Source organism: Tachyglossus aculeatus, chromosome 7 (assembly GCF_015852505.1).
Source record: "Tachyglossus aculeatus isolate mTacAcu1 chromosome 7, mTacAcu1.pri, whole genome shotgun sequence".
Taxonomy (NCBI): Eukaryota; Metazoa; Chordata; class Mammalia; order Monotremata; family Tachyglossidae; genus Tachyglossus; species Tachyglossus aculeatus.
In genome coordinates, this window is record NC_052072.1 from 24,586,639 (window position 1) to 24,602,188 (window position 15,550).

At 44.6% G+C, this 15,550-nt stretch overlaps 2 protein-coding genes across 5 annotated transcripts in view; one reads left to right on the forward strand and one right to left on the reverse strand.

The window, feature by feature from the left end:
- SRGAP2 (SLIT-ROBO Rho GTPase activating protein 2) overlaps positions 1 to 608 on the reverse strand; it is a 303,664-nt gene extending 303,056 nt beyond the window's left edge. For all 3 annotated transcript variants that reach the window (XM_038748678.1, XM_038748679.1, XM_038748680.1), the window contains exon 1: positions 541 to 608. The gene's annotated coding sequence lies outside the window, so the exon portion shown is untranslated. The remainder of the gene's footprint in view (positions 1 to 540) is intronic.
- A 772-nt stretch (positions 609 to 1,380) lies between these two features.
- FAM72A (family with sequence similarity 72 member A) lies at positions 1,381 to 13,690 on the forward strand. 2 transcript variants are annotated; one of them, XM_038749545.1, is made up of 5 exons: positions 1,381 to 1,492; positions 2,420 to 2,685; positions 4,087 to 4,164; positions 10,022 to 10,146; positions 13,505 to 13,690. In XM_038749545.1, the coding sequence occupies exons 2-5, from the start codon at positions 2,534 to 2,536 to the stop codon at positions 13,597 to 13,599; spliced, it is 450 nt and encodes a 149-aa protein (XP_038605473.1). In that variant the 5' UTR covers positions 1,381 to 1,492; positions 2,420 to 2,533; the 3' UTR covers positions 13,600 to 13,690. The 2 variants fall into 2 exon arrangements, with proteins under 2 accessions (XP_038605473.1, XP_038605474.1); XM_038749546.1 differs by having other exon boundaries at positions 2,603 to 2,685.
- Positions 13,691 to 15,550: the final 1,860 nt, after the last annotated feature.

Genomic DNA, 15,550 nt, shown 5'->3' on the forward strand with positions numbered 1-15,550 from the left:
CAGTAGAAAGAGCCCGGGCCTTGGAGTCAGAGGTCATGGGTTCGAATCCCGCCTCCGCCCCATGTCTGCTGTGTGACCTTGGACAAGTCACCTAACTTCTCTGAGCCTGTGACCTCATCTGTAAAATGGGGACTGTGAGCCCCACGAGGGACAGCCTGATCACTTTGTACCCGCCCCCCCAGGGCTTAGAACAGTGCTTTGCAAAGAGTAAGCGCTTGAAAGAGCCCGGGCTTTGGAGTCAGGGGTCATGGGTTCGAATCCCGGTTCCGCCCCACGTCTGCTGTGTGACCTTGGCCAAGTCACCTAACTTCTCTTAGCCTCAGTGACCTCATCTGTAAAATGGGGACTGTGAGCCCCACGAGGGACAGCCTGATCGCTTTGTACGCCCCCCAGCGCTTAGAACAGTGCTTTGCACATAGTAAGCGCTTAACAAATGCCAACATTATTATTAAGGGGGGGGGGGGGGATGGACCACCCTTCCCTCCTTTTCTCTTCGCCCAAGTCCCACCCGGGGAAGGAAGGAGAGGGAGGAAACTTTACCTGCGGCTGGTCTGGAGCCCCCAAATCCACGGTCTGCTTAGACCCCCGCCCCTGCCCAGCCGCCTGCCACTCCCTCGCCCTCCTTATCCAACCCACTCCCTTTTCCACGCAGCTCTGCCCTCCTTCCCCCTCCGCACCCCCAGCAGAGCCCTTTCACCCCGCCCATCACCCACGCCCGCCCTCTCCGCCCCTGACGGACAGCTGGTCCAGCCAATAGGAGAAGCCCTATCCCGCCTTTTCCCTCCCCCCCGTGAACAGGGAAAGGGAGAATCCAGGAGTAGCCGCATGGAAGAGGGCGGGATCTGGAAGAGAAACTCCTCCCCACCCCGGGATAGCCAATCCAACAAAAAGGCGGGACTACGGTGTTCCCGCCGACCAATCACAAACGGTTAGGGGACGGGAGCGGCTACCACGGCGACCAATCGCAAGCGCCCACGGGAAGGGCGCGGCCAATCGGGACTCGGAGGGTGGGCGTGGCCCCGTCTGAAAGCTTCAACCAATAGCGGGAAAGGCCCCGCTAACGTTCTCCAATAGGACTCAAGAGGGGCGGCTCCATCAACTTCCCCACGGCGGGAGAGATTTGCCCGGACGTCCCGCGGTCCACCAATCGAGACCGAGGGTGCGGCCAGGCTCCACCAATCGGGACGGGACGAGGCTCTGTTACCGGAGCGGAGCAGGCCTCCTCTCCACCAATCAGGGCTCGAGCGTGGGGGGTGGAGCCGCCCCCGTCCAATGGGGAAGGGAGGCGAGGCCAGCCTCCTCCAATGGGAGAGCTGCGCTGGTAATTCAAACTGACAGCCGATGGTGGGGCGGGGGGAGGAAGGAGAAGGTGAACAGTGTCGGATGGCAGGGAGTTTGGTCCCGTGCGGTTGGAGCTGAACGGATCGGTCGACATCCCCCCTACCGTTTCTGGGCAAGGAAAAGGGAGAAGGAGCGACACCTGCGGGAAAGAGTAGGGGGACGAAGAGGGATTTGGGCTTTGGGAAGGGGGAATTTTTATGGGACAAGAGAAGGAAAGCTGCATGTCACTGGCCTCAGCCAGCGAGAGGAGGGGAGACATCCTAAAAGGAGGAAAGCCAGGGAAGGAGGTCCCGGGTGGTGGGCGGGGAGAGGAAGGCAAAGAAAAGTGCTGGGAGGGGAAGGGACCTGCTAAGGAAAAGCGGATTCTGCATTCATTCATTCATATTGAGCGCTTACTATGTGCAAAGCACTGTTCTAAGCGCTGGGGGCGATACAAGGGGATCAGGTTGTCCCACGTGGGGCTCACAGTCTTCACCCCCATTTTACAGATGAGGTAACTGAGGCCCAGTGAAGTGACTTCCCCAAAGTCACACTGCTGACGATTGGCAGAGTCGGGATTCGAACCCACGACCTCTGACTCCAAAGCCCGGGCTCTTCCCCCTGAGCCACGCCGCTGCTCTGCGGAAGGGAGAAGGAGCCAAAGACAGGGGGGTTGAGTCGGGAGCCTGGAGAGGGAAGGGAAGTTTTAAGGGAGAAAGAGTTGGTAGGACGTTGGCCCGTGCAGAGAGGGCAGAAAGGCGTCAGAGCCGGGAGAAACCCACAGGGAAAACATCCACCTAAGAAAGAGGGTCGAAAAGCTGGAAGATGCCAGATGAGAAGGAAAGAGCCTCAATCAATCAATCGTATTTATTGAGTGCTTACTGTGTGCAGAGCACTGTACTATTGGGAAGTACAAGTTGGCAACATATAGAGAAAGTCCCTACCCAACAGTGGGCTCGTTTTCCTGTTCCCTGCCCCTACTGAGAGACTAACTCTACCATTCCTCTATCCCTCTCCCTACTAGAGGAAAAAGGGGTTTGGCTATTCCCTTAATCCCGGGACTAGGGGTGCTTTACAGGAAACTTCCTTTGCTTTGCAGCCTGCTTCCAGACGTGGAAAATCGGACTAGAAAAAGGGCGCACGGTCCTTGTTCAAGTTTAAAAAAGGAGAGAGAGAGAGAGAGAGTCTCTTCGTATCTTTCCCCCGAGTCAGCATGTCTACCAGTAATTATAGCTTCAAGAACCGGTGCGTGTCTATCCTGTGCTGCAAATTCTGTAAACAGGTGCTCAGCTCCAGGGGCATGAAGGCTGTCTTGCTGGCGGACACCGAGATAGACCTTTATTCTACTGACATCCCTCCAACCAAGTAAGTCAAGTTGTCAGGGCAAGTCTTTTGATGTTTTGGGGTCCCTTTAGCTAGAGGGGGGAAACGTGCATACTGGGCGATAACTCTGAGACTATCATTTTGGTAAAGTGGCCACTCCTAACCTCAGATTTACTGTCTGATGATACCCTGGGGCTAACCACTGAGTAGGCCTACTGTCTGGCAAGGTCTGTGGTCTAAACAAAGTGGTCATTGGTGATGTAAGCCCTTCAAATCAATTGCAGTGATTGAAAGGTCACAAGGTCCTTGCTCTACTCTGCTGAGTTAGTCTGCCCAGTTGCAGCAAGCCCACGGAAAACCTTCTGTAAAATGGACATTCTCATTGTGAGTGGGGAGGAAAGGAAATTCCAAACTTCATCAGCTAAGCTGTGATAAGGAACAACTCCAAATCTTCTTAAATGGGTAGTATTTACTTGCAGAGTATCCCTTGTTTAAAATGGAAATAGTAATTTGTGAAGGGCCATTTCATTGAGAATGATGGTCAGCCACTCTTCATTTCCCCTGAGAACAGCTTAAACTGCTGCTCTTGGGATTTGGGGTAGCTATAAATACAGATAGAACTTCCTGGCAGTGAGTTTTGTGAAATGAGTAACCATAAGAAGCTGTAGAATCCACTTCTCTGAAATTCTTTAAAAGTAAGACTCGGCAATAGAAAGCCCTTCTGCCTACAGAAATGGATGAGAGGATCTCAGTAATTCACTCCTTTTCTGTGATCTTTCTTCTGTCAAATACAAACACCCTATCAGTGTCAATCTATTCAACTTTACAGTGTCGCACCAAATCAAAGCAACATGCCCTAGCTGGAAAGAGCAAAGGACTTATGTTCTAATTCTAGCTTCACAGTGAACTTGAGCAAATCACTTAACTTCTTTGTGTCTCAGTTCCCTCATCTGCAAAATGGGGATTCAGTACCTGTTCTACCACTTAGACTGTGAGCCCCATATGGAACCTATCTTGTATCTATACCAGCATTTAGTACAGTGCTTAGCAAATGGTAACTGCTTAACATATATCACAATACAATAATAGTATTATTATCATTATCATTATCATCATCATCAAACTGGGCTTTGGTCTAAAGGTACTGCAGTTTAAATACTACAAATGACCTACAATTTTTCTACTGACAGCTGTTCTTTTTCCTTAGGTGTTGGGAGAGTCATGTACTAAAGCATATGTGGATCGATTTTAAATCTCCATTCTTTTAGCTCCATAGTTCCCAAAAATTTTTCCAAGTGTTAACTGATTCTTACAAATGATAATTCAGTTCTGCCTAGAGGCAGGAAAATGAACTAGCTGACCTCTTGCAAACATTTCCAGTTCTATATTTTCACAAACCAATCAAAAATGCCTAACTGTCCTTATGTATTTTTTTTCTTCTAGTGCTGTAGACTTCATTGGAGCCTGCTATTTCACTGAAATCTGCAAGTGCAAACTGAAGGACGTTGCGTGTTTAAAATGGTAATCCATAGCTTAATTTTATACTGTTGAGAGACTCAGACAAATGGTTGTTGAAACTGAGTGAAAAGTTAATTTGAAGTAATGAATTTTGGTTGGAGCACATGAGATGAACAACTGTTTCCTGTTGTAGGTGAGAGACAAACCTTCATGTTCTAGCTTGAATCAGGGGCTTTGATCACTAGGTAGTGTTTTCACCTGGTCACTTGGTCACTACATAGTCTTTTTTCATGAGACAGGTTATAAGCAAAGTTCGTTAGTTTGCTGTTTTTAATGGATAATGATGCCTTGCTAATGATATGGTATTAAGCACATCAAGCACTGTTCTAAGCACTGAGGTTAATACAAGTTAATCAGGTTGGACACAATCCCTGACCCACATGGGGCTCACAGTCTAAGTAGGGGGAAATAAAAGGTTTTGAATCCCCATTTTGCAGATGAGGAAACTGAGGCCCAATGAAATGACTTGCCCAAGGTCACACAGCAAACACATGGCAGAACTGGGATTAGAACACAAGTCCTCTGACTCCCAGGCTGGGCTATGCTGCTCTTATGTCATCACAAGGTGGCATTTTAAGAAGTCTTATGATGTTGGAATCTCCTGCCAGAAATGATGGGTGAGCCTCACTCCAAAGACCCTGGGTCCATGAACCTGTAAAGAGGAATAAATTATAGTGCTAATGACCTGGGCAATACTGCAACCTCCTCATGTTCCTTCTCTGCCACATACTCCCCACAAATCTGTATTCTTACCCATAGAGACCTCTGACCTTTTGACCCCTTCCAATTTTCTACAGATGTAATGTTCCATTTGGTCTCCATACCTAAACTGCCTCCTTAACACACAGATCGATGCCCTCTCCACTGAACTCAACTCTCTCGCTCCCCTGTCCCTTGGCCAACCTCATATCATTACCCCACAACCCTGGATCATCGCTACAGTATGCTTCCTCTGCTCCTGTGCTCAGGATGTAGAGTGCTGCTGGAGGAAATCCAGACATCAAACTGCCCTTGTCCATCTCCAAGTCATCCTCACCTGCATTAATTCTGTACTCTCTCCTATCCAACCACAGTACTTTTCCATCTTTATTGATGCCCATACTCATTGCCCTTACTGGGGGTCTCAGATGTTTAACTCCTCCTCAAACCTCCTGTCCCCCTGCCCCTCCCATTCCTTTCATTTAGTGACCTGGCTTTGTACTTTATTGATAAAAAATCAAATAGGCATGACCTCTCTAAAGTCTCCTGTTCCTCTCCAGTCCCTCTCTCCTCCTGACTCTTCTTCGACTCTCCATCTTTCCCAGCAGTATCTCGAGGAGATTCCTCTCCTCTTTCCCAAATCTACCCCCTCCACCTGAACCTTTGAACCTTATCAAAATATCTCCTTCCTCCATTCTTTTCCAAACTCCTTGAGCAAATTGGCTACACCCACTGCTTCTCCTTCAATTCTCTCTATGATCCTCTCCAATCTGGTTGCTGCCCCCTTCACTCCACAGAAACTGCCCTCTCAAAGGACACCCATGACCTCCTTCTTGCCAAATCCAATGGCCTCTACCCCAGCCTAATTCTCCTCGACTTCTCAGCTGCCTCTGCCACTGTGTACCACCCCCTTCTCCTGGAAATATTGTCTAACGTTGGCTTCACTGACACTGTCCTTTCCTGATTCTCCTCCTACCTCTCTGGTCCTCATGTTCAGTCTTTCACTGGCTCCTCCTCTGCCTCCCAACCCTCCATATGAGTCCCTCAAGGCTCAGTTCTGGGTCTCTTCTAGTCTTCATCTATACCCACTCTCTTGGAAAACTCATTGACCCCTGTGGCTTCAATTACCATCTCTACGCTGATGATTTCCCCATCTACATCTCCATCCCTAACTGCTTTCCTTCTCTGCAGTCCCAAATTTCCTCCTGCCTTCTACTTGGATGTCCCACTCACTCCACAAACATAACACATCTAAAACAAAACTCATCTTCCCACCCACACGCTGTCCTCCCCCTAACTTTCCCTTCACTGTAGACAGCACCATCATCCTCCCTGTCTCACAAGCCTGTAACCTCGGCATTATCCTCAACTTACCTCTCACATTCAACACACTTACCATCTGTCACCAAATCCTATCCATTCTACTTTCATAACATTGCTAAAATCTGTCCTTTCCTCTTCCTCCAAATTGCTACTATGCTGATCCAAGCACTTATCCTGTCCCGCCTTGACTACTGCTTCAGATACCTCACTGACTTCCAAGTCTCCTGCTTCTCCCCAATTCAGTCCACACTTCACTCTGCTGCTTGGATCATTTTTCCACAAAAAATGCTTAGTCCATGATTCTCCACTCCTCAAGAACCTCCAGCCCTGGCCAATCCACCTCCACATCAGAGAAACTCCCTACCGTTGGCTTTAGAACACTGTCACCTCACACACTCCTATCTTATCTCTCTGATTTCCTGCTACCACCCAACCCACTCGCTCCTTCACTCCTCTAATGTCAAACTGCTCCATGTACCTTAGTCTTGTCTAGCTTACCACCCACGCCTTGCCTAGGACCTTCCTCTGGCCTGGTACTCCCTCCTGCTTCATAACTGACAGACCACCACTCTCCCCACCTTCAAAGCCTTATTAAAATCACATCTTCTCCAAGAGGCCTTCCCTGACTAAGCCCTTTATTTCCCCTACTCCCTCTCTTTTCTGCACTGCCCTTGCATTTGGTTCTGTACCCATTAAGCTCTTGATACTCCCTCCCCCAACAGCACCTATGTGTACATCCATAATTTTAATGTCTGTTTTCCCTCTGTACTGATGATGATATTTGTTTAGTGCTTACTATGTGCAAAGCACTGTTCTAAGCACTGGGGAGGTTACAAGGTGATCAGGTTGTCCCATGGGGAGAGGCGGGGGGGCTCACAGTTTTAATCCCCATTTTACAGATGAGGTAACTGAAGCACAGAGACTGTAGACTGTAAGCTCCTTGTGGGTAGGGAACATATCTACCAACGCCGTTCCCAGGTGCAGAGCACAGTGCTCTGAACACAGTAAGCACTCAATAAATGTCACTGATTGAGTAGAGGCCATCAGATTTGGCAAGAAGAAAGTCGTTGGTGACTTTAGGGAGCATATCTACCAACACCGTTCCCAGGTGCAGAGCACAGTGCTCTGAACACAGTAAGCACTCAATAAATGTCACTGATTGAGTAGAGGCCATCAGATTTGGCAAGAAGAAAGTCATTGGTGACTTTAGGGAGGGTAGTTTCTGTAGAGCAAAGGAGATTATGGCCAGATTGCAGGGGGGTCAAGGAGAAGAAATGGAGGCAGCAGGTGCAGACCACTCTCTCAAAGAGTTTGGAGAGGAATGTAGGAGAGAGATGGGGTGATCTGGACGGAGCTGTGGGGTCAAGGGGAGGGTTATTTTAGGTTAGGGGATAAATGAGCATGTTTGAAAGCAGTGGGGAAGAAGCCATTGGAAAGTAAACAGTTGAAGATGGTGATCAAGGAGGAAAGAAGGAAGGGGACAAGTGTCTTGATAAGGTTACAAAGGGATGTGGTCAGAGGCCCAGGTGGAGGGGATAGATTTTTGAGAGGAGGCGAGAGATTTCCTTTTGAGATACTGATGGGAGAGACTCCATCCTAATCCTCCTCAGTGTCCAAAGTAAGAATCATGCTGGGAAAAAGAAGCAATGTGGCCTGGTGGAAAGAGCACAGGCTGGGAATCAGAGGATTTGGGTTCTAATTCTGTTTCTGCCACTTACCTGCTGTGACCTTGGGAAAGTCACTTCTCTGTGCTTCAGTTACCTCATCTGTAATGAGGTTTCAATACCTATTTTCCCTCCCACTTAGGCTATGAGCCCCATATGGGACAAGAACTGCTTTTCAGATCTTGTATCTACCCCAGTGTTTAATATAGTGCCTGGCATATGGTAAGTTCTTAAATACCATTATTAGTATTGTTATTATTGGGAGGCTAATAGAGAAAAGCAGTTTTGATGAACAGATTACACTTTTTTCTTATTTTCAAGTCTAAAATAACGGCTGTTTCTGAGGAAATGGCTACCTTTAGCAAATCAAACATAGACCAGTTTTATAGCAAAAATAGGACCACAATTCATGGCTCATGAGAAGCAACATGAATCATTGGAAAGAGCCCAGGCTTTGGAGTCAGAGGTCATGGGTTCAAATCCCAGCTCCACCAATTGTCAGCTGTGTGACTTTGGGCAAGTCACTTAACTTCTTTGTGCCTCAGTTAACTCATCTGTAAAATGGGGAATAAGACTGTGAGCCCCCCGTGGGACAACCTGATCACCTTGTAACCTCCCCATCATTTAGAACAGTGTTTTGCACATAGTAAGTGCTTAATAAATGCCATTATCATTATTATTATTATAAATATTCTGTCTGGCCTCTAATGCCACCGAAAGTCACAAAGTAAACTCTGCACCTGGAACTTTCTAGCCTGTTGCTGTTTTATTTACTTTATTTATGGTCAGGTATTAGAAACAATTGTACAGCATCCCTTCCTCCCGCCAGCAATTGGAGACCCCCGAAGAGTAAAACTTTTACCACCTGTTATAGATTCTCTTCGTTTCTGAACACTTTTCAAGGACACTGACACAAAGTCCTAAAATTAGAGCGACCAGCTGGGGTCCGGTTTGCAGGCGAGCATGTTTTCCTCTGTCTGAGGCTAGAATGAAGAACACTGCTTGCTGAAGCCTTTGGAAGAGCAGAATTTGTATATGGGATATAATAATAATAATGATGATGGTATTTAAGTGCTTACTATGTGCAGAGCACTGTTCTAAGCGCTGAGATATGCCGGACTGCTACTAGTTAATATTTAAGAGACCCCCCCCACCTTGGTGTCTTAGGTCTGTACCAAATGAATACCATGAACTCCATCTTCTAAGATGATGGATATCTCGATCGAGCTATCTAGTGATATACGCAAGAAGCCTTCCCCAACTAGCCCCTTATTTCCTCACCCTTCATTCCCTTCTGTGTCATCCTTGTACTTTGATTTGCACCCTTTATTCACCCCTCAGCCCCGTGGCACTTATGTACTTATCCATAATTCATTTTTATTAATGTCTTTCTCCCCATCTAGACTATAAGGTCGGTGTGGGCAGGGAATGTGTCTACCAACTCTGTTGTATTACTCTCCCAAGTGCTTAGTACAGTACTCTGCATACGGTAAGCTCTCAAGAAATAAGATTGATTGGATGCTGACAATCAACTTGCTGATGCTAGTCTCTAAAAAAAAATTAAGGGAACTGAAAAAAATTGGATTTGGATTCCTCAGGAGGCTGGCTGGCCCAATTTTCTTCAGTTTCCTGAGGTAGCCTCAGTTCATATTGGTTCAGATTCCTGAGGTTTGGCTAATTGATTTAGTAAATAGGTTAATCCAAATGTGGCCATTGGCCTGGAAGAAGATGGCTAATGAGGTTTGCAGATGGGTAGTGAGGATGAATGAAATGCCTACAAGTTTGTAAGATACTAAAAATATATCTGATGATGTTAATAATAATGTCCGCTAGGCAGTTTCTATGAGCAGGGAAAAGTGAAGTCATTTGAAAACTTAGCCAAGAAGAGTCTCATGGCTTAGGGGAAAGAGCATGGGCCTGTGACTCAAAGGACCTGGGTTCTAATCCTGGCCCAGGGCTTAGTATAGCATCTAGTACAGAGCACTTTAAAATGCTATTTAAAAAGAAAAGATCAGGAACGAAATGTGGGTTACAACTTGAGTTATCCAAACTGGTTGCTAATGTTGATAGATTCCTAGAATAATCACTCAATTTTTCACTTTGCTTTGTCTAAGTGAAAACAGCCTCAAATGGCTTAGAAGTGCGCATTTAATGGCATTTATTTTCTGTTTTAGTGGGAACATTGTAGGTTACCATGTGATCGTCCCATGTAAACCCTGCCTTCTGTCCTGCAATAATGGACACTTCTGGATGTTTCACAGTCAGGCGGTTTTTGGCATCAACCGATTGGACTCTTCAGGTAAGAAGTAGTTCAATAAACTGCACTTGTGCCTGTAACAGACTTACTGAAAAAGCAAGGAACTTGCCTGCGAACTCTGATTTATGGTAAAGTGCTTTAGTACAGTGGTCTGCACACATAAATGCTCAATAAATACCGCAGATGATAAGGAAGGGGATGCTCGGCCCTGAGTTCTTCTGTCATTTTCAATTGGCCTGAAATCAGTACCCCATAATACTACTCAGTTTCAGCTTGGTTTTTAGAATTTGTCTCGGGGTTTACTTGATATTTGTAGGGTGTCTGGAAAGACATGAAGTAAATCCTGAAAACAACTTTAAGGGAAACTTGGGGAGTTTATGGTCTACACAAAGAACAGTGTACAATATTCCCTTACTGAGTAACAAGCTCTACTTGCTTTTTGTGTCATAGTCGGTGAAAAAGTAAACTGCAGAATAACTCTCTGAAAGAAACTGTGTTATCAATCTACAGTATCATATGTATTCGATACCTTTTTAATTGTTGGGAGTCATTCTATATGTACTGTCAGTACATGGAATTATCTAATGTACCTATATTATGGACCATAATGACTTTGAAGAAAAGTCTATAGATGGATCAACTCTCACCTTTTACAGGTTTTGGTTGCCGTTTGGGAATTTTGGAGACCTTTATTTTAGAAAATAATTCCATTTGGATTTTCAGAATGGCAAAAGTCAGTCTCCAAGCCCCAAGAGGAAGAAACTGACTCTCTGAGAGTGACTCTGCTCATTAATTTGTCTGCATCTCCCTTGGCTTAATAAAATAGGAAATGCATTTAACCCCTGAGACCCTGCCTTTGTTTTACAAACCCTCATTTGGAGCTTGAATATAAAGAGAATTAAACTGGCCCTTGACATCTTGGTGGCTTTTCAAATATCCACCGTGGGATAAAGGTCCCTAATTTAGGCCCAACTTGGATATTTGTGCCAATCATGAAGCACAGGGGACCCATTAGAGAAAGAATTTCCTTTTATACTATTCTTCCTGCTGCTTCTCTGTTCAAAATGCAGGGTGGGATGTTTGGGATTTTAATTTGCTTTTTAATATCAGTCATTTTCAGAGATAAAAGGACTACATTATTCCATTCACATTAGATCTAATCCATGAGAAACAGATGTATTACAGGATTTCCTTCCTCCCTTCCCAACAGAGAAAGGAAGGTGCCGCTTCTGTCAGATCCAATCTTTCAGTTTATTTTTCCTCCTTTGAACCAATTGTGTTGAATTGCTTAATGTCCCTGAGAAGTGACTCCAGGAGTATCAGACTCCTCCTTTCATAAGTCTGATATTGGGGGGGTAGAAGCGACATTTTTCTAGAAGACTGTTATAAAGGAGGCTTTCACCATCCATTTTAAAGGTTTTCCTACTGTTTTCAATCACCTGCCTCTCACTATTAATGGAACACACCCAGGAAAAGTCACAGCATCCTTTTGTTGAAATGATCATTTAGGGACTCCTGTCCCCTGCCTCTGGATTGCTAACCTATTCCCGAGAACTGCCCGCCTTATTAAAGATTTTTCGGAGTTCCATTCCTTGTATTCAGGAAGGCCTTCCAATGCTTTACAAAAAGGAGCACAAATTTTTCCTCTTCAAGGGGATGACCCAGCCATGAAACCGACACACCCCATCCTTTCCAGCACCAGTGAGCTGCTAAATATTCTTTCTGATTAGTGGTCTCTCAAAAACAAATATGTAAAATTATACAGTCTATATTTACCTCAATCTCCATTGGCTTCTTCTGGGGTCACAAGGGATGATAGTTTTGTGTGTGTATTTGTGGTGGGTTTTTAGTTGTTGATTTTTCCTCCCCATTAAACTGCAATTGCCCACTGTGTATAATTAAGTTCAGATAGCACTGTCGTCTTATTCTCCACCAAATGTGTTACCTTGCAGTGTACATCTGTATTGGTTTCTTGGGTGAGAAATCTGACAGCTAGTCTCCTTGGATTTTTAAGATCCCTCTGGAATCATTTTCTATTCACTTGATCTAATGTGATGACCTGATCGTGCACCATGCACCAAAAGTCAGGACTGCTGTATCCACTGGGCAAATTCAGTCCATGGCTATCAGGGGGAACAACCAGTTTTAATACTACTACTAATAATGACATTCATTAAGCACTTACTATGTGCGAAGCACTGTTCTAAGCGCTGGGGAAGTTACAAGGTGATCAGGTTGTCCCACGGGGGGCTCACAGTCTTAATCCCCATTTTACAGATGAGTTAACTGAGGCCCAGAGAAGTTAAGTGACTTACCCAAAGTCACACAGCTGACAAGTGGTGGAGCTGAGATTTGACCCCCAGACCCCTGACTCCAAAGCCCGTGCTCTTTCCACTGAGCCACGCTGCTTCCCCAATAACTATTCAATTAAATAACTATTTAATGAATGTCCTTTTCCCCAGGTGGTGGAGTGTGAAGGATGTGGGTGGAGCTGCAGGGCATGTTGTCTAAAAAGGCAAGACAGGAGGCTAACTTTTGGCGTGGGAAGGAGCATGGCCTAATAGAAAGTGCACAGTCCTGGGAGTCAGAGGACCTGGGTTCCAATTCTGGCTCTGCCAATTGCTTGAGCAAGTCACTTAACTTCTCTGTGCCTCAGTTCTCCCTCCCACTTAGACTATGAGCCCTATGTGGGACATGGATTGTATCCAACCTAACTTGTATCTATCTACCCCAATGCTTAGAGGAGTGTTTGACACATAAGGGCTTAAATACCATTAAAAAAAAAAAAGACCCTTGGCTTCTACTGTCTGGGGCCCTGCAGATACTTAAACTGGCTCTCCCTAAAGCTGTGGCTGAATTTGACTTCCAGATAACTATCTGGAAGTACCTGACATAATATTATTGTCACCAGAGCTTTATTTGTCTCAAGGAAAAGCTACCAGATACTATACTGCATCCAAAAAAGACATTTGAGAACTTTAGGGGAAAAAAAAATATTGGATTTGAGAGAGAAGTCCATCCTGAGGGATCTTTTATCATGGATGGTTTAGTTGCCAATCTGTCTTTAAAGCAGAGTGCTGGACTAAATCTCTTGAGGCCCTTTCTAGCTCTAAATTCTTATTTTTCAGACATAAGATCTAATTTAAAAGCGTATATAAGGTTGTTAGGCCCTTTGCTAATACAGAATATAATTTTAATAATACAGGATTTGAATAGTGGATTTAAAAAGTTTATTAATAGCTTTTTCTTTCCTTCTGATAATGATGGGTGTTTTTTTGTGTGTGTGTATATATGTATAGATATATAGTTATGGTATTGACTGTGTGCGTGTGAAGATACACCCACACATACAAAGTTAGGGTCCAGATCTGCAGTGAATTTTATAACATTTATTTTTCAGGTGTAAATTTGCTACTTTGGGGCAATTTGCCAGAGGCAGAGGAAGGTACAGATGAAGACTCATTTAACATCTCAGAGGAGGAGTGTATTCGATGAATATTGTTGGCAAAACATAATGTATATACTGTAAAAAATATTCTAAAGGACAGACTTTAACACTGTTAGTAAACAGACCAAAGGATTTATCAGTGCTTTTTAAGAAAACAAAAGTGGTGCCTCCTTTGATTTGTTCACTTATTGCATCAATTTGATACAATACCCACTTCCCTTAAAGTTCTCTGTGTCCTTTGAGGTTCTGATGGGAGAAAGTTATTTGTACTTTCCATATTCTGCTCTTTCCTATTCTGGGGGAATTTTTCTTGTATCTCAGTACTATCACTTGAAAACTTAAAAGAATAGGTAAGTAGAGACAGTGGTTCCCATGTGTACAGTCTGGCTAAATTCTTATAAGAAAAACAGGATTTCATGTTACCATGGGTACCAGCTCTTCATATGTTTCTTTAATGAAAAAGAGAACTCCCCCAATCAAGGGCTACACTTCTTGGGACTTGAAAAAAGGAATAAATGCTAACTCTCCCCGTGTGATAAAATACCTGTGGGGAGTTATGTTAAGACTTTTACGTTTTGGTGGAAAGACACTGTAATGATTAGTGGTAAGGAACTAACACAAATTCATCTCCCTCTAAAGCTCTAGCTAGTACTATTTTTGTCAAACTGAAAAGTCAACTGCTGTGGTCTGCACTTCCCCCATATCTCTCTATTAAAGGATCATTTTCAGCTCTGAGAATAGTCATCCCTAATCCCCAGATGGGAAAAAGCTAAGGCAGAAAATAATTTGCCAAAAGTCAAAAATCAGTTGAACAAGGAGGATTAGAAATCAGGGCTCTCGACTCAGTCCTAGACCATGCTGTCTTCATCACAGAAGAATGGAAGGTTAGACTGATTTTTGGTCCCAGAAACTCTGAGAAGATAAAATAGTATCTGTTTAAAGAGCTGGTGGCTTCTGAGCAGTGGAAGCCAGAAGCCTTCACTGACCCTTTTGACTTTTATATTTCTAGGACTATTTCTAGATTGGGCAGGCAGTCTGGTGTAGGTGAGGAAGGGGAAGAAGGGAATGCTGTCTAATAACTTTGGAAGAGCTTCCAGAAGTCAATGGACTCAGCACAAATTCCCAATCTGCAGAAGTTTTGTCATTTAGTTTCTGGTTCTCTGGCCAGCTTCATGAAGCCAGGTTTGGCATTCAGGTCACCTAGTTGGGTAAACCTTGGGTTTTTTTGTTTGTTTTTTAAAAAAGTTTTAACCATTACCACAGCTGCTGGGGGATGCACTCACTGGTTATGAAATGTTATTCTTTCCAAGAAAGGGGATAAATTGCAAGGCTGTCTTGTCAGAAGTGTTCCTGATTGATCTAAGGACATAGTGTCTGTTCTTTAAGCCAAGCTGTGAAACATTTAGTACAAAAATGGATGGATAATCTGTTAAATAACATTTATTAAGCATTTACTATGTGCCAAGCACTGTACTAAGTGCTGGGGTAGACACAAGCTAATCAGGTTGGACACAGTCCTCTCCCAGTTGGGATGCACAGTTTTAATTCCCATTTTGCAGATGAGGGAATTAAGGCACAGAGAAGTTTTTGTTATTATTATTATTAGATTAAGTGCTTACTATGCCATGCACTGTTCTAAGTAATCAGGTTGTCCCATGTGGGGCTCACAATCTTAATCCCCATTTTCCAGATGAGGTAACTGAGGCACAGAGAAGTTAAGTGACTTGCCCAAGGTCACAGCAGACAAGTGGCAGAGCTGGGATTAGAACCCACATCCTCTGACTCCCAATCCTGGGCTCTTTCCACTAAGCCACGCTTTGCAAGGTCTCACATGTAAGTGGTGGAACCAGGATTAGAACCCAGATCTTCTGACTCTCAGGCCTGGGTTCTTTCCACTAGACCACACTGCCTCTTCATCACTTCTCAGTAGCAGCATTATTCATAATTTGGTATTTACTGAGTGCTTACTGTGGGCAGAGCACTGTACTAAGTCCTTGA

Bases quoted from the DNA above. Each gene is read 5' to 3' on its own strand.
- FAM72A (XM_038749545.1), top strand. From the start codon at position 2,534: ATGTCTACCAGTAATTATAGCTTCAAGAACCGGTGCGTGTCTATCCTG. The intron at 2,686-4,086 runs GTAAGTCAAGTT...TTTTTCTTCTAG, and splicing joins ACTGACATCCCTCCAACCAA to TGCTGTAGACTTCATTGGAG. The intron at 10,147-13,504 runs GTAAGAAGTAGT...TTTATTTTTCAG, and splicing joins CAACCGATTGGACTCTTCAG to GTGTAAATTTGCTACTTTGG.